A 23,528-nucleotide genomic window follows, 5' to 3' on the forward strand; every position below is an offset into this window, starting at 1 on the left:
GTGCATGTACACCCATGTGGGACCAGCCATCAGAAAATAATATTTTTATATGGTAACTTAACTACCACATGGATTTGAAAATCAACTTTTTACTTTTTTTGTAAAGAAAGCTTTCACGTAACACAGGTGGTGTTTCATTTCTGTGTTTAATACATGCAGAAAACATTTTACATTGTATTGGCTGTTGTAAATAATGTAAGGACTTAATTCACTTCTAAAACATGGCTGGATGGTAAATTTTACAGGTGTTGTTTTTCTAGATGTCTCTTTATTTCCTTCCATTGTGAGTGCATGTTTCTTACTTGTCTTCTTTCAGAAATGATGTTTGCAATGGGACAGTATATCTGGGGTAGAAGTTCTTTAAAAGGAAGAACATGGACTTGTTGACTTACCAAGTAAAGTCTTGGAATACATCTATGCCCCTGTCTGCTGCTTGGTGCTTTATGAAAACCAGCTATCACCTAGGCTCTTCAGGCTTTTGAGAGCCTGGTGATGTTTGCTGCTTCTTGAAACACTTTATCACTCTGTCGGTAAATAAACAGAGTGGGTCTCCTCAGCTATATTTGAGCATTCCCAGACTTGGCGCTTACTTTGCTAGAAGACAGAAGTATGTCTGCTGGTGCAGATACTTTATTTGATCCCATGTCAATCATCTGCTTGAGTTTATAGGGCTTTGTCTTCATTTTTATCCCTTTAGTACTCTTAGGGGTTCTTGGCTTCCCTTTGCGTTCTACCTGAGCTCTAAAAGGTGAATGTATCTAATTTATCCAGGCTACAAAGAATCTTTTCTGGGTGCTTTTGACCACTTCCAGCTACATTACCATGTTTGTCTATAGAAACACAGAAAGAATACATTTCAAAACCATGTATGCCCCTTAATGTATCTTACTGTGTTCCACTCCTTTGCATCAGCCCAATACTGCGATATAGAAAATGTGGATTAGCCAGTAATCCACAGTCCAGTAGCATGAAGAAATAACTGGTTGTAGCAGATGCCCATATAGAAAAGTCTGCTGAAGAGCTGAAACTGCCATTTTTCATTTGTCCTTCCATGCCTCCTCATCCCTCATTACCTTTTTTTTTTTTTAGCTCCTTTATAAAAAAAGCTAAAGCTTGATGAATTTTTGTTTTTTTCTTTTATTTAAGGACAGGGTATGTTAAACACTTAAACTTTGCAGCCATTTTCTGTTTGCTGTATTTGTTTTAATAATGGCACAGAAGCTGAAGCCCTGTGTCACCAGGACCCAGGGAAGAGAACAGCTAGAAATAAAAGGATTTCCTGACATAGTGCATATTTCTAAGACTATGAAACAAAAGCGCAAGTGAAAGTGAAGCTACCACTGAACATAAAGTTTATCACTGTTGCTGGGGAATAGCGTACGCCTTCTTCAGGACTGCTGTGAACTTGGCCAGACAGAACGGGTGGAAGGGCAGAAGGTGGGGAATGTCTGTATCCTATTATGAATTGGAGGAAATGACTGTCTGCACTCTGTACGCTGGTGGGCTCAGAATATCCTGCTGGCAGGCTGGTTAGCGCTGTAGGATACTGAACAAAGAGTGGTGAATTGTCAGCTTTGGTGTTTAAAATAACTTCTATGGATGAGAAGAAGTTCTTTAAAAATATGCTGTGGGTTTTCTGTTGGCTTTTTTAAACTAACTGGAAACTTTCTGCTTTCTTTCAGGAGCATTTTTTTCTCTGAAAACATTGCTGCTAAAAAGCTCCAAACAGGAGAAGTAAATCCAGTCAGCTTGTCAGGTCACTGGCTCAGTGTAAAAGTGCTTTCATGAGGTAACGTTGGGCCAAAGTCAACTTTTCTTTCTCCTTTGTAAATCTGCAGCCAAGCAATGGGCCAGAAAATCTCAGGGAGCATAAAGTCTGTGGATGTGAGGGAGCCCCCTTATAGACCTGTTAAACGAGAGCTGAGAGGCCCGGACTTCTGCAAGCCAGCACGACTGGACATGCTGTTGGATATGCCCCCTGCCAAGCTGGAGGTCCAGTATAAACATGCTTGGAACAATGAAGATCGCTCCTTAAATATATTTGTAAAGGAAGATGATAAACTGACTTTTCATAGACACCCAGTTGCCCAAAGCACAGATTGCATCCGGGGCAAAGTCGGCTACACGAGAGGCCTGCACGTCTGGCAAATCCACTGGCCCACGAGGCAACGGGGAACTCACGCTGTGGTGGGTGTCTCCACAGCCGAAGCTCCGCTACACTCGGTGGGATACACGTCGCTGGTTGGTAGCAACAGTGAATCATGGGGCTGGGATCTGGGTCGCAACAAACTCTACCACAATTGTAAAAACCAGCCAGGGGTCACGTATCCTGTCTTTTTGGAACCGGATGAGTCTTTTGTACTCCCAGACTCCTTACTGGTGGTTTTGGATATGGATGAAGGGACACTTAGCTTCATGGTAGATGGACAATATCTTGGAGTGGCCTTCAGGGGACTAAAAGGGAAAAAACTTTACCCTATAGTCAGTGCAGTTTGGGGGCACTGTGAAATTACAATGAGATACATCAACGGACTTGACCGTAAGTGTTACCATACTTCTTCATTACACTGTCTTTCAACTTTTCTCATGCAGGATTTTTTTTTTTTCTTTATCCTTTTGTTGTGAACAGAGTGTGCTGAGGGGGAGGGACTGTCTGCAGTGAGTAGGTTGCATCCCATAGTTACTGCCTGCAGCTAATACCTATCAGTTGTGTCTTGTAGTGATGGTATGGATTGTATCAAAATATTTTCCATTTTGGCAAGCTGAGTGGCAAGAAATCTGTGTCCAAAGGAAGTGAACAGACTGAGGAAAAAAGATCTTGAGAAACTTCCTTGGTATATTTAAAATTCTTGTTTACTGGCGGATATGTTTTAAATCTGTGGTTTTCAAATAGGATTTGTGGATCCTGTAAAAATTTCCTGTAGCAGTGGGAACTCTTACATGGTGTGCATAAACATACTTGAATTCAGGCCAGTAGGCTTTCTTTCCATAGTTGCCTTTCCAGGACCCTCAGAAGCAGCTGTGGATCCCCAAGAATCTGGGAGCTCAGGTCAAATACTGCTTTCAGCAGTTTTTCTGAAAGAGAGCTCTGTTCCTTACTTCATTTCAGAAGGTGCTCTCTCAGGGTATTTTCACCAGAGTTCTGGCTTTTTGGATAAGCATTAGCTATTTTTGATCTAAAGGGGTAATACGAAATTAAATCGTTACGTAGTAAGGAACAGCGTGTTGCTGCTGTGACCTTAAAGTAGTAGCCCACCAGAAGATGAGTTGCAGAACTGGGTCTTCTCCAGTTCTTACTGCTGAGGAAGACGCGTGTCCTGCCAGGTCCATACACAGCACAGCGTACGTTCAGTCATGCCCAGTTATCTACAGTCAGCTTATCGGCTGCTGTGAACTGGGGAATGGAAGGCTGCATGAGGTAGTGAGCGGAACTTTGTTCTTGTTTAAGACTGTGTTATCTGAGCCATAGGAGGAACCACGCATATAAATATGTAGATTTAACAAAAATGGATGACTGACAAAATTTTCATGGTTTTTGGGCTTTATGAATGGGACTTGGAAAAGACAATAATAGCAAGTGCCTTTCAATTAGTAATTTCTAAAGGAATTTACTATTTTTTTCAATTAGGATGGGGTGGTCTAATTTTTTTCTGTCAAAAAATTAATTCTCTGCTCATTAGCCTTACCTCTGACATACAAAGTAGAAACATAATTAAATAACTTGACCCTGTTTAAGATTACCTTTTCATAAACATCTGTAACAAGCACTGGGGAAAGGAATCTTTATCCACAGAAACCCTGCAGGTTATTACAGCCAGATGCTAAATGGCAGCTTCCTGAGTGCTTTCATACAGAGGAATATCGGAGGATTGTAAGTATTTGGCAGTTAATCAGACATTGCAAAGACTGGTGTGCTGACAGCTTTTTTCTTTTTTTTTTTTTTTTTTTTTTTTCTTTTTTTGAGGGTGGTAGGGAAGAGATATTTTTGCAAACTGAATATTTGTGTGTGAAAGCAGATTTTATAATACTGGGAATACCTGCCAAACTAAGCAAAGTACAGCTCGGCTTGGTCCACCACGTCCACACAAGGAATCATTCTGCATTCCTTTTGTAGCCTTCAGAGGGCTGCTCAAGGGAGCTCTAGAAAGATGAAAACACAGGCGGGGGAGGTGAATGAGTTTGATAGAAGTTATAAAATAAAAGGGGCTAAGTAGAGAAGGATAGCTGTGGGCTGTGAGATGGCAGAGAGAAAAATTCCCATCCGGTTTCTCGTGGGATAATTTTGCTGGAAGAGGCAGGATAGCTTCCTAAACTATCCCTGAGAAAGTCAAAGTAGTCTCTTTTTTTTTTTAAAACTGTGAACTCATGGCTAAAAGTAAAGTTGTAAACTAAATTTTTATGTACGCCTGAGTGTTAATCTGATCATGTGAAGAGGAAGTTTAAAGCCAGTTTGCTGTGGGGCAGTTTGACATCCTGGAATCACGTAATTTGTTATCACATGTTCACTGATCCGTTACTGTCCTGCAACAGAAACTGCATTCAAGAAACCAAAGTAGCTTGTTTAGCTGGTGGTCTAAAGCAAACACCTTCTCTTCGCTGCTAAAAGTGTTTCTATCCAGCCAGCCCTTATGTAGCAGTGCAGGTTTGGTCGTGGCACTCTTCATGTTCACTCTCATAGCACTTAATATTACAGGTTTTTATAATTGTTTGTTCATGTGAAAATCGGAGTAGATCTTGAAGAACAGCGAGATGCTCATGTTGCATTCGCAAATTTAAATACATTTGAACATACATACCTGTGGGGTATTTTTGTTGTTGTTTGCTTGCTTTTTAACCTTACAAATTCTGTCTTCCCACCCCCCCTTCCCTGGAAGTAGCTCATGCTGCTGATTGCAGCTTTTAGTAGATCTGGCAATAGTAACTTAGCTGTTCTTGAAACTGCGCTGTGAAACAGTGACTTGTAACTTGCTATTTAGTGATTGATTGTTACTGTTCAGAATGCATACCACAGCTTGCAATGGTTGTTTATGTGGTTTCTTACAGAGCAAATGGAGACCTCGGCTGCAGGGATTTCTAGTGTTTTCAATACTTGCTGTTTAAATAGAAGACCTCCGAATACTTTAAAGGCCCATGTATTTCAGTTGCCTGGCAAAGAGTGAAAGGCTTGCAGGAATGGAAGAGCGAAAGAATCAAATGATGGGCTTGTGCAGCTGCAATGAACTTAAACATATGTTGTAGTGGTATAGAGACGGTGCAGACTTTGAAGTATGCTAATTACTGCATAGATGGCAGAATCATAGGAGGATAAGGATGCAGGTCAAAGATCAAGAAACTGTGTGCCCTATGGACTCCGGATATTGCTCCTAGAATAATGCTGTAGTTAAAATCAGTTGTAGTTCTTCCAGCTGCATCTGATACCCAGAGTATTCTGCTTTCAGAAGCTACTTTGAGCATCACATGACGATGTGCTGTGACTTTCACCAGACAGTTTTTCACTCACATTTGAGAGACTCAGAGTTGCAAATATTTGTTAGGGTTTGGGAGGGAATGCAGGGCGACAGGATGGAGAGTGCTCATCATAAGCACATTGAGTTCTTTCCAGGACAAACTTCTTTGATTAAATGCTATCGGTATTTTCCACACTGATGTTTGCCCAGAATTTTTTTGCCCAGTTTTACAGAATTTTATGTCAGACTTCTGAATTCAGACAAAATTTAGAATTTAGTATCTTCCTAGGCGGTGAGAAGGCAGAAGGAGGCTGCAGAAAGATTTTTCCAGCCATCCTTGTGTGATAGAGTTGGTTGAAATGAAATACTGAGTGCTGGCAGGAGGGGTTGTGGGGCTCCGCTGGTCTTGGGAACTGTCCCATGTGCATACGACAGCACAGCACGTTCTCACTAGTGTCATGAAAAAACATCTGCAGGCGTGCATCAGCACTGGCCTTCTGGCCATCTCTAAAAATGCCTGCTGGTAGCGTTTTTAAATGTCTTCACCCTGTAACATGCAGTGCTGCCTGCTACAGCTGCTGCCTTTTTGTGAAGCATCTGGGACATGTTGTGGGATGTGTCCTAATTACAGATACTGTCTCCATATGATCGTGACCATTTTAAAGAAAGCTACAGCTCTTGCCTAAACTCTTGACTGTTGTGCATTTGCATGAAGGAAGGGTAAGTCAATGTCTAAATAAGCTCTAAAAGTCTTGCAATTGCATGTGAAAGGAAAGAGCTCAGAAATCTGTGTTATGAGAAGTTGAGTAGACTACAATAACTGAAGATTAAAAAATTGCACCCCGCTACCACCATTTTTGTGTTTCTGGTTATAAATCCCAAAGCTATTTCTTAGAGATGAGTAAATTTGGCAAGATTTTGGGGTAATGTTGCCCAGCCAACTTTTCGGTAATAATGTCTGATGTCCAGCACAGCCGTTGTTTTACTCTTAGAATTTCTTTTGCCTTTTTTAAGTTCCAAAAAGAATTAACTCCTGTTTTGGTTGAAAATAGACCATAAGACTTTTTAAGATAGACAGTAGTATCCCATTAGCTTTCTTATTCTCTTCCATTCAGAATTTAGCCATCTTGTCTTAAACTGATGTTTTCTTAGATGCAAGAATTACTTTTATGAGACATTTGGGACATTGGCTGGTCTTTATGCCTGAATCTCTTCCTCCTAAATTAGGAATGTCTAGTTCAAAATAGTAACTTTCAATTTCCCTTACATAATAGTACAATTACTTTGAAGTATCCTATAGCAGAGTGTTTATCTCCTTTTGTGTGGTGTTTATGGTTCTTTTTGCCATTTAGGTGTTGAAGAATGTTTCTTGAGCTTGATACCGATAGTCCATTGTGGTTCTTGTGCTAAACCTTGCATAGCCCTTACACAATTTTGAAAATAAGTCTAATTGTCAAGTTTGGGGAGCTGGAAGCATTTGTCTCAATAGAGGAGAAGACTTTACTGACAAATGTAAGTTATGGGAAACATTTGTGTGTACCAAGTTCATATTTTAACCTAGAGATCCTTCTCGTTAGCATTCGGTCCTTATCGACAAGGGTCCCTAGGCTCTCTGTCAGCTGTTGTTGACCACTGCCCTGCAGCATATAGCCTATTTTTAACATCTGTAACTATTTACATCCCCAAATGAAACAGAAGTATTATTCAAAGTATGTGCTTCCAATTTACCTACAATGAATGAACAGGTGGATTAAAGCAATCATCCAAACAGGAATTCTGGGGTCCTGTTTTCATGCAGCCTGTTTGCTGTGCCTGCAAGTGAGCTGGTGCAAACGTAAAACTGAGGATATTTGGAGAACATTAGGCTCAGTTCAGGGAGCCGTATCTGCTCCTGGGTAGAGGCCCAGGAACAGTAGTTCGTGTTTCTAGATCCTGCGCTCCCTCTCCGCCCCTGGGTTGCCTGGGGGAAGGGTGATCCCTTTAGCTCCTGCTTCTCCGAGGTTTGGCTGCTGAGGCTGCCCATGCACCTGCAGCCCACTGGGAAGAAGCCTTGGGGTTGTTCTGCATCGCAGGTGTGGGGAAGGAGGGGGCTCGGGGAGCATCCCCTCTGTTTGCTGATACAGCTACAGAAGTTTTGGGGTCTGGGGTCTATTTGAACCTTTTGCTCATAGCCTTGCAGAAGACCACAACTTAACCCTTGAATCGCTTTCAGACCTGACATTGCATGTGTCTGGCACTGTAAAATAAGGATGATGTTTCTAAGCTAAAATAACAGATTTGGAGCTATGGAGCTAAGCACTACTTCTTTACTCTTTCCTACTGTTCTCAGCTTACTTTAATTTGCATTGCTCTGTCTCTAACATACCAAAAATGCTAATTCTAAATATGGACTCTTCCCCTTGGAGGCCTTTTTACCATAAAGAAATCTAAGTCAAAATCGCAGAATTGTTAACTGCCAGGAGAAATATATAATCTCTCATCAGACTCTCTGGGTTTCTGCCCAAATGGTATTCGATTAAAATTTTTAAATGCATATGGGTTTTTGTTTAGATAAACCTGTTTGTTTTATATGATATTATATATAATACACTACTCTGGAGGTTGCAATGGAAATAATGTACTCTGAAAAACTAGTATTGCTAAACCTTAGGAAGAATTTTCCCTACAGACATGCAATCAGAGGATGAAGTGATAGTAATTAAGCAGCTAATGCTGTGATGAAGCACTCTTTAGCTTTTGAGATAATTTAACAGGAAACAGCATTTTCAGTTCCTACTTCAGGAATCACGTAGCTCATTGTTGGGGTTTTTTGTCGTCTTCCACACGCGCCCCATTTCCCTGGGTTAAGTGCATTTCTTGTCCTTTGATCCTAATTTGTTGACGCTTTCTAATTAATCCTCCGCCTTTTCTCAGCAGGTTGAAGCCAGTACATTGTCACTAGAATACGCCACTGGGTTAATTGGCTTGTTTGCCCCTCAAAAAGGTGGGCTTTTTTGCCCACCCTTCCTGGTGGTCTCTGCATTACATCTCTCTCCAAGATACTCTTGTTTTTTTCAGTCCTCCTGCTTCTTTCCTCTCTTCCCCAGCTGAGTTTCTCTTCTTTTATATTACCACACTCTTATTAATAATAAATTCTTACATAGCTTTTTTTTTTTTCCCTTGTCCTTAACTTCAGATAGGGCAGTTTTTGTTACTGATAACAGTGGAACAGGAAGGACATTTCAGATTTAAGGGTGTGACTTTAGCTGTAATGGTGACTAGTCTTTTGTAATGGTCTTTTGGGGTGAATGTTGAATTTTTTTTAATTTGCATAAATTAATTGTAATCATGCAGAGAATCATCTGATTAACTCAGGTTGGTAGCAGGTAGTTGCTTATGAAAGTATGTAGCTGAAAGAGCTTCTCAAGCTCCTACACTTGTAAGATTAGCCTTGTCTTATTTTATACAACTTTGAGTTAAGACCTCCAGCGACAGAGGCTCCTCAGGCCATCTAAAGCACTCATTAGCTTACAGATAACTGTTTGGTTTTATCCCTTACAATCTAGTCTAGTTTGTTTATTTAGCAGGGAATCCAGTTATTGACCTAAAACATAAGAAGGTGCTGGCATACTTTAATTTTAGTAGCTCCTAAGGCTGAGAACAAGCGTCAGTAGTCCACAGCTGCATCCTGACATATCTGTGCTTTTTCTTCCTGCTCTGGTTCACAAAGGTGCCGTGGCAACTGCCAAATCTGACAGTTTTAAGGAAAGTGTGTTCTGATCATGTTTCCACTGATTTCTCATATATCCTGTTTTTAAGAAATAAGAACCTTGAAGAGCAATGACTACACCTCTGTTCTCAAAATTGAATTGAATGTTGTAATCTAAAGTTACGCTTTCAATATCGTATTTATTACTCTAAAATAGCAATTAGAAATTTGGTAGCCTTGGTTAATGCTTTTCTGAATTTGCTTGAGCTACGGTGCTGGAATTGCTCAGTAATGGGAACTAATTTTCACAGGTTTGTATTAGAAGTGGATATTTGTAAAGGGTATTTATTTTTTGGATTTGCTCTATCTGTATTGCTGTTGGACATTGTGCAGCGTAAATCTAAGCTTCAGTGCAGATAATGATGCTTCTTCAATACGTTATCCAGTGAAATTTTTATTTTATTGACAAAAAGGTGTGTGCTTTGTCCACTTTGACTATGATTTCATACAAGTTTCCTCATAAGTTATATTTCTCCTTAAGATACTATTTTATTTTGGAAGTTTCTTCCCTTCTCTAATCATAAGCTCTTTCTGCAGATGGCCTCTTTTTCTTCCCTTAAAGACAGTGTAGCTTCTCTATTAGGAGAGGCAGATAGCAACCTAATTTCTAGTTTGGGCTCAGAGCAAATTCCACATTAAAAAGATAAACATGAGAGGACCCTGATCTTCCTGGAGTATATTGTGGTGGGTAGCAATTTATATACTAGTCTTCGGATGATAGCAAACTCCGTATTTTATGGTAAATCTACAGGCAATGTGCATGAAAATGAGCATGTCCAGAAATGCTGCCATGTTCTGCAGATGGTTCCACTGAAAGTAGTGATGGTGCTGTCTACCTCCCTGTGTAAACGAGTAGCAGTAACTCTGAGTTAAAATAATGCTGAGGCTGTGAAGTCAAACACGCAGAAGCTGGCAAGTGGCAGAGCGGGATTTGCTTTTTGCAGCTGTAATTCCGAGCTCAGCAGCCTTCAACTGCGCTGTGTCCCACTCTCTCCCAGGCAGCGTTTCACTCTGGTAAAAGGTGGTGAGTTCTGCAAGTCATGCTTTTGTGTTCCTTTTCTGCCAGTATTTTTTTCCTTGAATTTTTTCTCCCCAGTCTTCTGTGTCTGTGAGCTGGTGTATTTTGTAGTTTCCCTGGGATAGCCAGCGGGGAAGTGTGATGGAGCATGACAGCCCCCATGTTTTCAGGTTCAGTTTTGTGTTGCCCTTTGAAGATAACAAATGAAAAGTCCTGCTAGTGAGGACAGGACTGGATCAAAGCTCCCCCTCGTCTTGTTTGATTTGTGCATATACAGAGAACTTAAATAACTTTAGTCTTCACTTTAAACTGTTTTGGGGTGGGACTGGTGATCAGATCTGTCTTCAGGCCTGGTATCAAACCTGATTTTTTGCTGAAAAATCTCCAACGCTGGAAGTGTGAGGTGGGGCGTTTCAACCTGCAGTGCTGAAACTCAGGGTTGAGGCAGAGATGTTACATTAGAAGTTAATGACACAACTGAACTTCAAGTAGAAGAACTATGAGGATTCTTTCAGTTGTGTAAACATTATTTTTAAATGTTAGTTGGTGGTGAAATACAGAAGATAAAACAATGACATCCCTAAGAGGATTTCTGTGGGTAATTTGAAACAAACTGAGCATTTTGTATAACCTTCTGCACATTGACCAGGGTTCTGCATGACTGGTTTGGAGTTGCACATCTTCAGTATTGGTGCTAAGAGTGCCTGTTGCAATGGGAAGATTATTCACATTGGATAAAATATTTTGGTAATGCTTGTTCAGAGTGGCAGGCAGTAATTGAGTAAGACGAGTGTCCAGTGTAACCTCAGGTCAGTTACTCAAAGCAATATATGTATATTCCACGGACATGCCTAAGAAAATGCAAATTTCATAGATGTGTCAAAGTCTTATAATGAGTAACAATATAAGAGTATCTCCCTGCCTTATGTGAACATTTCTTTCTGAAAGTAATGCACTTCCAGACCTGGCATATCTTTGGGCTGTTTTGAGGGGTTTGGTTCTGTTTTGTTTTGTTTTGTTTTTTGAGAAGATTACTTATTAGTGCTGTCTCCGCCAGTTTCCTATCATTGCTTGGCCAAACAAATTATCTTATTCCAGAAAAGTGATTTGTATAAAAACAAAATGTATTTTGAGCAAGGAAGTAGGAAACATTAAAAAAGGATCATTTTTGTTTGAGATTCACAGTTGCATTTTCTCACAACAGGTATTTGTCTGTTTTGTTCCCCAGGGCTCAGTTTTGGGGCCAGCCTTGTTTAATATCTTTATCAGTGATCTGGATGAGGGGATTGAGTGCACCCTCAGTAAGCTTGCAGATGACACCAAGTTGGGTGGGAGTGTCGATCTGCTGGAGGGTAGGATGGCCCTGCAGAGGGACCTGGACAGGCTGGATCGATGGGCCGAGGGCAACTGTATGAGGTTCAACAAGGCCAAGTGCCGGGTCCTGCACTTGGGTCACAACAACCCCATGCAACGCTACAGGCTTGGGGAAGAGTGGCTGGAAAGCTGCTTGGCTGAAAAGGACCTGGGGGTGTTGGTCAACATCGAGCTGAACATGAGCCAGCAGTATGCCCAGGTGGCCCAGAAGGCCAACAGCATCCTGGCTTGTGTCAGGACTAGTGTGGCCAGCAGGAGCAGGGAAGTGATTGTTCCCCTGTACACGGTGCTGGTGAGGCCGCACCTGGAATACTGTGTCCAGTTTTGGGCCCTTCAATACAAGAAAGACATTGAGGTGCTGGAGCGTGTTCAGAGAAGGGCAACGAAGCTGGTGAAGGGTCTGGAGCACAGGCCTTATGAGGAGCGGCTGAGGGAACTGGGGTTGTTTAGCCTGGAGAAGAGGAGGCTGAGGGGAGACCTTATCGCTCTCTACAACTACCTGAAAGGAGGTTGTAGTGAGGTGGGTGTTGGTCTCTTCTCCCATGTAGTTAGTGATAGGACGAGAGGAAATGGGCTCAAGCTGTGCCAGGGGAGGTTTAGGTGGGGTATTAGGAGAAGTTTCTTTACGGAAAGGGTAGTGAAGCATTGGAACAGGCTGCCCAGAGAGGTGGTGGAGTCCCCATCCCTGGAAGTGTTCAAAAAACGGGTAGATGTGGCACTTTGGGACATGGTTTAGTCTAGTCTACCCTTGATTGGCTTAGAGTAGACTTGGTAATGTAGGTTAAGGGTTGGACTGGATGATCTTACAGGTCTTTTCCAACCTAAACAATTCTATGATTCTATGATTTTTATTTCTACAGCACGCTGCATCTCCATTGCAAATGGGAATTCATGTCTGCATGTATTGTTTGGACCTGAAATTTAAAGATGATGTGCTTCTGCTTTTCAGTAAAAAGTAACTATAAATGTTTAATAATATTCTTGTGTATGCCACATATATCTGTATGCCTATTCACTATGCCACTGAATAGGCCACAAAGCCTTGATACAGCATCTTGAAGCAAAAAAAAAAATTGCTTCCTGTTCTCTGTGGTTTCAGCAAGCTTGGCAGCTACAGTATATTTAACCAAGACAAAGTGATTAATTTCTTTTAGATCCTGGTGCATTTCCTCATTTTTTGTAGGGTCTACCTTTTATTTTTTTGGCATTCTCTTAAGCAGAGAGCCTGTAATTGCTCTCAAAAATATGTTCCTCTGTCCATCAAAACAAAACAGAGTGTGGGGTTATATTAGTACCCCAATCACACTTTCAAAATTGAAATGCTTCATGCTTCTGAAAATGCCTCATATCCAACTAATTCATATTATGTAAAATATGCTGTTCGGAGAGGCTTTTTAAAAGATTGTTCACTATAAAGGTTAAAATAATTTTTAAAGGCATAGGAATTAGGGGTTTGTAAGCACTTAATTTTTTTTTAAATTGCAAATTTTAGTTTTAAAGCTAGCATAGGTATTACGAAAATAATGTATTTTCACTGAACAAAGAAATTTTTGTCAGTAAGTTGCCTCTGGTGAAATGTATCATCCAGCCACGGGCACCATGTCAGAGTCTGGCGTTCAAACAAACACGGCCCAGCAGCGTGCCTGGAGTTCACGTACCTTCAGGGACAGCTTCTCTTCCAGCCTGGCTTTGTAAACTTTTATATTCTTTGCAGTATTAACTGCAACAGTGCTGAATTAGCACTTGCACTTACAAATTTGTAAAATTTTGACACTGATGATGTCAAAGGCAGCCACTTTTTATGAAACAAGCACTGTTACAGTCGGTGACTTGGGTTAGATGGGACTGGAACGTGTGCATTGGCTTCTGAAGAAATGCCAATTAATTTCTTAGTTCATACTGAGTTTCATTGCACTGGAAGGTCTCCTCACATATGTGGACTCACTGTATCTTCTGTTATTTTAACTAAAGCAATTGTTCTAATGTGCTGGGTATGGTTGTAGCCATGACTACATTACTGCTCCATGCGTGCTTGCCATATGTGTAAACAATTTGCTGATTTTAGTGGTGTGACCTATTGGCCTCTGCCTGTATAAACAAATGAAGGCCAAAGTTCAGAGAGATCAGAGGGGAAACTTTAAACATCCTGCAAAATCTGCAGTCCATTAAGTGTATGTTAGTATTTGGTTACAGCCAATCCTTTTGTACTTCTAAATAATTTGTTCATGACACATTTGGGAAAGGAGGGTAGCTTCACCTGGTGCATGGAGACTTCAGGGAATGTAACCGCATTGGTTTTCTGTTAATAAACCAGCGTCAGTGGTATTTTCTTGTCTCGGAAAGGGAAGTAATGCTAACACATGCTTTACTTTTCATTTAGATTGAGATTTAAATATTGAAGTTGTGGGGACAGGCCATTGGGAAAAGGGCTGTAGTGTACAAAGAACGAACAATATCACAAGAGACGGATGACCCACAGGCAACAGGATGAAATGTGTGTCAAGGGAGGAGGGAAAGGAAGAGGTAAAGTAAGAAGTGCCAGCAAGATCTGGGAAGATACATCTGCAAGAGCAAATGTGAAGAAGGCACTGTGCTTAAAAGGAAGAGAGAAGGCAGAGAAGTATGCTAAGAGGGTTAAAGGAAAGATGCTGAGATTTTGACAGAAGGAACTAAGCCTTGATGTAGTAAGCCAAGTAGCACATGGAAAAGAAAGGTCAGGACTATCCAAGCTCCTGAATGACCAAACATCCCTACTTTACTTTATTTACTTTCATCAGCAGTTTTTCTGGTGGGAGCACAGGAACTCAGATTCTAACCCGCAGCTGTATGGTAGGGAGTGAAAATTCACCTGGCTCCTCCTGGTGTTAAGCACAGCCATGCTGGGCTTTCCTGACTGCTTGTTTTTGCAAGCCAAACTAAGAGCCTAAGTCAAAGAACTTGACAAATGTTTGCTGTGCTTTCATTGTGAACTTTACAGGAATCGCTGTGATGCTACAGGCATCTCACAGGGTCTTGTCATTTGTGACTTTACAGCTGAACTTTTTTCAATTTGAGTAGAAATGAGTGAGCTGTTAATATTTCTGGATCCCAGAGGCTGAATTAACCCTGCAGGTTTTTCTGACTGAAATGTTCTTAACTAATTTCTGATGTACTTTTATGTTTCTAAAATTCTTTTTTTCTTAATTTGCTGAGACTTACTAAAAATTTAACTCTGTTATTTCTATATAATAGATCTTGTATCCTCTAAAAGAATATTACTAACTTTCAGGTATAACTGATCACCAGTAAGAAGTTTAAGGCATTTTGTAATTTCACTGACCAAGAATAAAGCAGAAGCTAAATCATCTGTGATGCAAATGCTTTCCAAATCCAGCATGTAACTTGATGTAATTGAAATACTGGAGTTACAGATTTTTATCGTCATCCTGGGCAACATTTCCAAAAATGAAACTGATAAATTGGCAGCATTAACAATGTTGTATGCAACCAGCAGCTTCCTGAGTATGCAATGTTTTCCTTAAATCATTTATGCAGAGGAACTTCCGGGCTTCCTCTGGCCCATTTTTTTTTTTTTCCAAACACCTTTAATACATAATGCATATGTAAGCTATAATCTTAAAATATTAATGCAAATAAGTTCGTCTTTAAAACAGAATGGAGATGGAACAAAAGAGCGCGGTGGTTTGGACTTTGTACCAAAGCAGGTTATGCCTTCAGCAGCTTCTCTGGCTGTGGAGCAGCAGCAGTTCTGTACTTCTGCTTCTTCCCCACATGCTGCTTCTCTGCTTTTCTAGATGTCCAGGGCCTGGTACGGCATTGAGATACTAGACACCAAGTTCACAGGTTCAATCCCTGCTCACTGCAGGGGGGTTGGGCTCGATGATCTCTCAAGGTCCCTTCCAACCCAAAGCATTCTATGATTCTATGATGATTCTATGTGAGAACCTACCTGGTTGGGGGGTGTGTATGAGATGCTGCACACATGAGTAGTTAGCAGATGAAAGCTCACTGCTGAGGAGGAGTTGCAGTAGAAATTGGCTAGAGATCGACTATTTCCAAAACTGTCTAAAATAGTCTGCCTTTGGGGCGGGGGTGTCTGTCCACTTAGAGGGGCCTCCCATGTGATGTTTTGCTGCTGCTGTTAGAGATTTTCTATTGTGGAAGTGGCCCATTATTTCGTGCATAGTGCTACTTCCAGAGCAAGAAAAACCATTAAGCTGTTGTGGCGGATGGGTTTCTCGGCACCCACTTGAACATGCTGGTCAACAAATCCTGGAGCTCCGAGTAACTTCTCATCAGACTCGTCGGCTGGAACCACCATCTGCTTTCTGTTCCCCAGATTTCTCTGTTGATAGAAACTTCCTCAAAATGAAAGTATCGAGAAACATTTTGTGTATGAAATATGAGTGAGCATAAAATCTAAATGTCTCTTTTACCATAGTATACTAAATCACTTGCTCCCCATTATTCTGACTTACTGTCATTTTGGTTTAACCGAAATTCACTTTACGTGTACCTGTTTAATTTATAAGACTTAATAAACAGTTACAGTAAGCATGTTACATTAAATAGGGAAAGTGTTTGCTTTCCTAGGCAGAAAATAACAAAATACTATATCTGGTAACAATGTTAGTTTTCCTTCATGTACTCTGAAGAGAACAACTGACTTGCAGATGTAAATATTCAGAACTCATTATGAGCTTGTCCTGGTTTCAGCTGGGATAGAGTTAATTTTCTTCCTAGTAGTTGGCATAGTGCTGTGTTTTGGATTTAGGATGAGAAGAATGCTGATAACGCACTGATGTTTTAGCTGTTGCTCAGTAGTGCTGACACCAGGCAAGGACTTTTCAGCTTCCCATGCTCTGCCAGGTGCATAAGAAACTGGGAGGGGGCACAGCCAGGACAGCTGACCCAAACTGCCCAAAGGGCTATTCCATACCATATGGCATCATGCTCAGTATAGAAACTGGGGGGGTTGGCCAGGGGGCAGCGATCGCTGCTCGGGAACTGTCTGGGTATTGGTTGGTGGGTGGTGAGCAATTGCATTGTGCATCACTTGCTTTGTATATTGTTTTATCATTATTATTAATTATTACTTTATCTTCCTCTGCTGTCCTATTAAACTGCCTTTATTTCAACCCATGAGTTTTACTTTTTTTTTTTTTTTTGACCCGATTCTCTCCCCCATCCCAGTGTGGGGTGGGGGAAGGGTGAATGAGCAGCTGTGTGGTGCTTAGTTGCTGACTGGGGTTAAATGATGACAGATCTCTACCATTAAGTGGCATTTACGTAAGTGCATTTTATGTTCATAGATCCTAACTGACCCACAGATAGAATTCTGATTTTAAGGATTTTTGCTAGTGTCATGAAGATGAAGTCCTTTGCAGGTGGAGGAAGACTGTGATATGAAAATAGAAAAAGCATGCTAATAATCATTAGGCAGGAGGGAGTTGAATTAACATTTTGTACAATTGTTTGTTTTTCCATTGTTGACAATTACTTGCATTAACAAATGTCATTATTTGCTGTTTTTCCCCTGTTGTACGTTTAGTCACCCTTATAACCAGGATAAACTGTAGATACAAACCCCATTAATTTTAATGACTTCTAGGTATGGTCTCTCCTCAGTGCACAACTGCCTTTGCAGTGTTAACTTTTAAAAAAGAGGTTAGGCTTTTAAACTAGAGCTTTTGGCTAACTCTACACGGTTAGTGTTTGAAGTAATACATGAAAGTAGGTGTTTGATAGGAACTGACCTGCTCTTGGAGCAGGTGAAAATGATAGTCAAATGTTCTCTCCACTGGCAAGTTCTTCAGTACTAAGAGAAGAAGAAAACCACATTTATGTAACCAATATGAGAACACACTTTAAGTGTAAAAAACAAAAAACAAAATAAACAAACAAAAAAAAACCCCAAAACCCAAAAGCCTGGTTTTTCAAGCTTTTAGGATTAAGATTTTGAGCAAAAAGGTAGATGATAAATCCATTTCCCAATGCTAATCTGACAATAACGTTCTGATCCTCTGTGGAGCTCAGTAATGCTGTGTGCTTGCCTGAAATCCACATGCTGCCGGTAAATGCTATCTTCTTGTGCAAAAAGTCTTCTTCATTGATTTAGCTGGTGATGGAGGAGTGCCTCCTGCTAGTAAGCAGGTATGGGTAATGCTGATTCTCTAGTTTCTCTGCAGTGAGTATTATAAAATACTGTTTCAGGAGGTGGGGAAGAAGAGTGCTATGTTGCCCTTTTCTGAGTGGACAGCTGTAAGCAATCTCTTCCTCATTCTTTTTTTTTTTCTTTCTTTCTTTAATCTGCAAATGATACTATCTCTGTTCCTACAGATTTGAAGAATGGGCTCTGTTCAGTTGATTCTGCCAGTTGCTTTGCAGAAACAGTATTTAAAAATAGTCTTCTGAGGTACAAAGTGAGAAAAGACCTCTGAAGAAATTGGGATAAGCCAAGTGGATGAGTCATAAAAATGCAGTTGTGCAAAGCTGTCTAGATGTGTCTTGAACACATCTAAATTTGAATTCATCCCCTAAATAAACTCTAATATTTTTAATTTTTTTTTAAAAAAGAACAATTTTCTTTGACTGTCAAGAAGTCATTAATTTTATGTCGAAAATCACGATAAAACTGGTTCAGTTACAGAGCACTCCTTTAACCTTAACCTTGCAGAATGAGAAGGCACCAACGAGATGGATTTTCAGCTGGTAGGTGGGGGAGGCACTGACTAAAGGCCCTTCTGGAACTTCTTGCTGCCAATGCTGGGAAGGGCCTGTTTGGCTTCTGTTTCTGTGTCAAAGTTGGTCTCAGTCACAGGGTGTCTTAAGGGCTCTTTGACTTGGTGTGGCAGCTTGCTTTTCTGTTTTACCCAGAGTACAATAAATTGGTAAGCAAATGGAGCATTTTTCACATAAGGGCTGATGTTTGGTATTACACGACACTTTCAACGAATGAAATGTTCTGGATTAAGCAGGATTAGACCTGTAATTTTTCCAGATCTTTATCTGTTTTTCAGGTAATGACTTCCACATTTGGCTGCATTATAATTTTACAAATAAGCTTCTGCAGACAGAAGCAAAGTATCTATGCTCCTTATGGGCCATCCAAGATGAATACATATATTTAATTGTTACCCATTTTAGGGCCTATCTTGAAATTCTCATAAAACACATTCAGCTATTTTTGAAAAAGTGAAACCAACTGCTTCATTAAACACATAATTGTGTGGTGCAGACAGCAGTCTCCGAAGATGTTACTATCCTTTTTGCTAGGTAATTGTAGTAGGAAATTCAGTGCCCTCTGGGGCACTTCTCCTGCCATCAGTCTCAGGTTGTTTCCTGCCTCACAGGAAAAACAGGGAACAGTAAATGATTTCTGGTTTTAATTAGGCTGACAAAGATGCATGCCCTGAGGTACATTAGAAGGTGTAGTCATTAAGTGTAGTGTCCCTATAGGCGTTTCCTGGATGTCCCTTACAGTTGCTTGTGTCCAGGGATTTGCTGCTCAGCAGGATGTGAGGCTACGCATGCATCTCTTTTGACTTGTTTCTCAGACTTGTGCTGAACCGCCGTCTCTGGTGGTCCGCGTTGCCTGGTGCTGGCTGTCGCCCTGATTGCCGAACCTCCCAGCACGCCACCGGCTGCGTCGCTCTTGGCCTCCGCTCCTCCTTGCTGTTCAGATACAGCCAGCCGAGCCTCCGAACGCGGTGCAGCTACGGAAGAGCAGGGAGTGTGTGACACACGGCTCCAACAGGCTCTGCAGTGCGAGACTTTATTAGCAGCAGCAGTAGTGTGCTGTTGGTCCTGAAAGCGGTGTTAAACTGACCTCCTTTTGGCTGTTGAGAGGCCAGGAATTCATTTTTATTGCCTATTCACTGCTAAAATTTGTACTCGAATGATAGTTTTGAACAAAGTAACTGGCAGCAGTGGTGGTCTTGATGAATGCTTATTTAGAGTTTTCATATAGAGGGATTTAGGTGTCTCTTCAGCCACCGCAATTTGAGGTCAGTCGCTTTTTAATAGTAAGTGCATGAAAGTAGAACTTCTACCACTGGAATGGTGACTCTGCAGCACCTCAAGTAGCATTTTTGTGCTCAGACTACAGAAATTTTCATGTTGGTCCTATTGAGGCCTGAGACCTACTTCTGCAGTACTTTTCAATTTATCTAGATGTTCCAGTTGAGAAAACAAGTATATTTTCAACTATATAGTCAACATTATTGTCATGGTTTAATCCCAGTCAGCAATTAAGCACCATGCAGCCGCTTGCCCCACCCCCATGCCCCTGGCTGGGATGGGGGAGAGACTTGGGTCAAAAAAACCCAAAAAGTAAAACCCATGGGTTGAGATAAAGGCAGTTTAATAGGACAGCAGAGGAAGATAAAGTAATAATTATTATTAATAATGATAAAACAATATACAAAGCAAGTGATGCACAATGCAATTGCTCGCCACCCACCAACCAATACCCAGACAGTTCCCGAGCAGCGATCGCTGCCCCCCGGCCAACCCCCCCAGTTTCTATACTGAGCATGACGCCATATGGTATGGAATAGCCCTTTGGGCAGTTTGGGTCAGCTGTCCTGGCTGTGCCCCCTCCCAGCTTCTTGTGCACCTGGCAGAGCATGGGAAGCTGAAAAGGCCTTGCCTGGTGTCAGCACTACTTAGCAACAACTAAAACATCAGTGTGTTATCAGCATTCTTCTCCTACTAAATCCAAAACACAGCACTATGCCAGCTACTAGGAAGAAAATTAACTCTATCCCAGCCGAAACCAGGACAATAATGTACAATAGATTCCATTACAGAGGGAAACTGATCTAGTTTTTGCTTCTCATTGATCCAGGCTGGAGATCTAGTGTTCAGATAAAGATTCAATTAAAAATTTAAGAAGAATTTGGGCTTCTGCTGTTGGAAACTATAATAAAGAATAGAATTATTAGGCAGGTGAATGTATATGATGATAATTGTGATTTGTTTCATGGAAGGGAGTTAGTGTAGTGTAGTGCTTTTCAGAGTTCTCTGAAGGTAGTAACATATGTGGGAGTAAGGGCAATCCACTATTTTTTGAAATTCCAGATACTTCAGAGAACCTGACAAAAGCATCCCTTCTAAGAAACTTGTACATTGTTGAAGTTGTACAGTTCTTTAGGGAACTTTTAAAAAAGACAGGCAACAAAAGATAGAAGCAAATAGTCAGATTTTAAGTAGGAAGGAGATTATTAGTAGGATCTCTGCTGGGATCTACTTTGCTCAGTACATTAATGATGAACTGGAAAAGAAGGTGAAGTAATCATTTACACAAAATTTTTCAAGGTGGATAAGTCTAAATTGGACTCCAAGAAGAGTTGTAGAAGAGCCTCGCAGTACTTAACAACTGCATAATAAAGTGGTAGGTGAAATCCAGCGATGTTATGTGCCCAGTAATGCATAGTGGAGGATGGGGGTGAAGGGAGCAAATCTGCCTGTACATACTGTGTGAAGAGTTCCTGTGTGCAATGAACTGTTGCCACCTAGAAGGAGATCCTGGAGGCCTTGTGCGTTATATCGTGAAAATATCAATAGCGAGTGATCCAAAGGGTGAATATGATGTTGTGAATTGGAACAGAACAGGAAACCAGGTTATGTTCGTGTGGCCAGCTTGTATCTTGAGTACTGCGTGCTCTTGCTGTCCGTGCCTGTTCTCCTCTACCCCTTCTCCCTAGCTGTAAAAATAAGTAAATGAATACTAAAGCTTACTAGGCTGGATAAGAAGGAAAGTATGGCTTCTGCACAAGGAAAGAATAAATAAACCTGGATCTGACCAATGATCCACCTGGCTGAGTATCCAGTCTTCAATAATGACGATTAATAGCTGGCTAAGGGAGAGTGTGGGAACTGGGTAAGCTTATAGGGTGATCCCTATTCTTTCCCTGATTCCTGTGGAGCTTTTTTCATCCGGGTGATCCCTTAGCCTCTAATCATCTGGATTTCAGTGACTGGCTGAGCCAGATGTGTATGTGTTTAGTAACCCTTAATAGTTTCCTAAACTCTCTAGTCTCCTTTTGTGGAGCTGTGTAAGCTTTTTGTATCCAGAGCATGTTGTGGCAGCTTACATATGTGTTATGTGACAAACCACCTCCTTTTGGTTTGTTTTGGCTTAACTATTCAGCCTGAAAAAGAAATAACTGCAGAGAATATTAAAAAAAGTCTGCGTTCATAAATGGCACAGAAAGAGTGACTATGGAAGGTCTTGTGTCAAAATCTGATGACTGAGGTGTTCCAGTGAAATATCAGGTGCCTTATTTTTAAAAAAAAAAAATCATACATTGAAAAAAAATCAGTTCTATGAATCATTGCAGTGAGATTATGTGGAAATCAAAAGTATAAATGGGTTTGAAAAGGGATTAAATATGTTTATAAAGGATCTACTGATAGTGGTTGAATGTGGCAGTCCAGTTGCAGCCTTCAGCACAGGAAATGTCAGAAAATGGAAAACAAAATAGTGTTAGGTAAACTATAATAAAATTATCTGCTCATAAAAAAAGTTGAAATTTCATACGGTGCTTCCTTGTGTATTAAAATAAATACAAGATTTAGCTATATGTTTATTGAAACTAAAATGCCGAAAGGTAACAGAAGTGAATTTCTGGCTCTACGTATAATGATAGAGCATAACTTGAGTTTTAATAAAATGTCAGGTCATTTTGAAGAGCACTGAAACTGTTACGCGAGTTGCAGCAGGGATTACAGGACTGGTTTGTCTGGTCACAGAGGCAAAGTGGAAATGAAATTCACCTTATATGAATAAGATTAAAGTTAAGTATGGAAATACTACTGTTAGAATTATTTGATATTCTGTTTCTCACATGTGTTTTCCATTACCAACTAAATGCTTAAAATAGTTCCAGGAGACTAAAAACAAGTTTTTGTCAGACAGTTTATAAAATAGTTTCAACAACTTAAAATGGAAACAGCTTAAAACGGATTATTATAGGTAAGCCTAAAAACTGCCCTCAATAAAGATTAAACCATGGCAGAATTCCTGCTGTTGCTCGATAGCAGAGTTAATTCCACCTTTTTTTCTTGAGCTGAATATGGGCATCTGTTCATATTTAGGTAACCTTTGAACCTAAAAGGAAATTGTACCTGTTGTTTGCAGGTATCCTTACAGCTACTCATCAGTCATTCATTCAGAACTGGTCATCACGAACACATTGTAAATGTAAAACCTTCCTCGCTGAGGAAGAGCAGCAATTATTTTGTTTTCTCTCTCTCAAAAGTAGATGCAGCCCAACCTCTGAAGAAGGAAAATGTTCTCTTTAGACTGAAGTACCTTATTAGGCCTGATCTAAAAATCCAGCTGTTCCCCAGACCCATCCCCATTCTTCAGGATAGCAAGGGAAGCAAGTATCACCTCCTGACTGATTTTATATCTGCTTGATTAGATACAACTTCATGAGACTTATATTAGCAGGTTAGCACTGATCAAGTAACTGGTACAGTATCTGAAATAGGAGTTGTATTCAAAAAATGGGTAAAAACTGATATCGATGAAATTGCTCATATGTACCCTTGGAATGGTTCACTTTGAGTTTTGTCTGAGTTCATGGCAAATTTGCCCTCTGGTTTGCTTCCACTATACGTAATGTGCATCGATTCCTTTTAAAGATCATGTATTTATATCCTAAACTTTTGGTGACTGCCATCTTTTTAGCAAGGCCTGTTGTGACAGGACAAGGAATAATGGATTTAAACTAAAGAAACTTAGACTAGACATACGAAAGAAGTTTTTTACAATGAGGGTGGTGAAGCACTGGAACAGGTTGCCCAGAGAGGTGGTAGATGCCCCATGCCTGGCAACATTGAAGGTCAGGTTGGCTGGGGCTGTGAGCAACCTGATCTGGTTAAAGCTGTCCCTGCTCACTGCAGGGGGGTTGGGCTAGATGACCTCTAAAGG

At 40.7% G+C, this 23,528-nt stretch overlaps 1 protein-coding gene across 1 annotated transcript in view; it reads left to right on the top strand.

The window, feature by feature from the left end:
- The first annotated feature begins 1,845 nt into the window (after positions 1-1,845).
- SPSB4 (splA/ryanodine receptor domain and SOCS box containing 4) overlaps positions 1,846-23,528 on the top strand; it is a 68,204-nt gene continuing 46,521 nt past the window's right edge. Inside the window, exon 1 of the mRNA XM_075717004.1 lies at positions 1,846-2,539. Coding sequence (XP_075573119.1) covers positions 1,846-2,539 — 694 coding nt within the window. The remainder of the gene's footprint in view (positions 2,540-23,528) is intronic.

The sequence above is a fragment of the Pelecanus crispus genome, chromosome 9 (assembly GCF_030463565.1).
Source record: "Pelecanus crispus isolate bPelCri1 chromosome 9, bPelCri1.pri, whole genome shotgun sequence".
Classification (NCBI taxonomy): domain Eukaryota; kingdom Metazoa; phylum Chordata; class Aves; order Pelecaniformes; family Pelecanidae; genus Pelecanus; species Pelecanus crispus.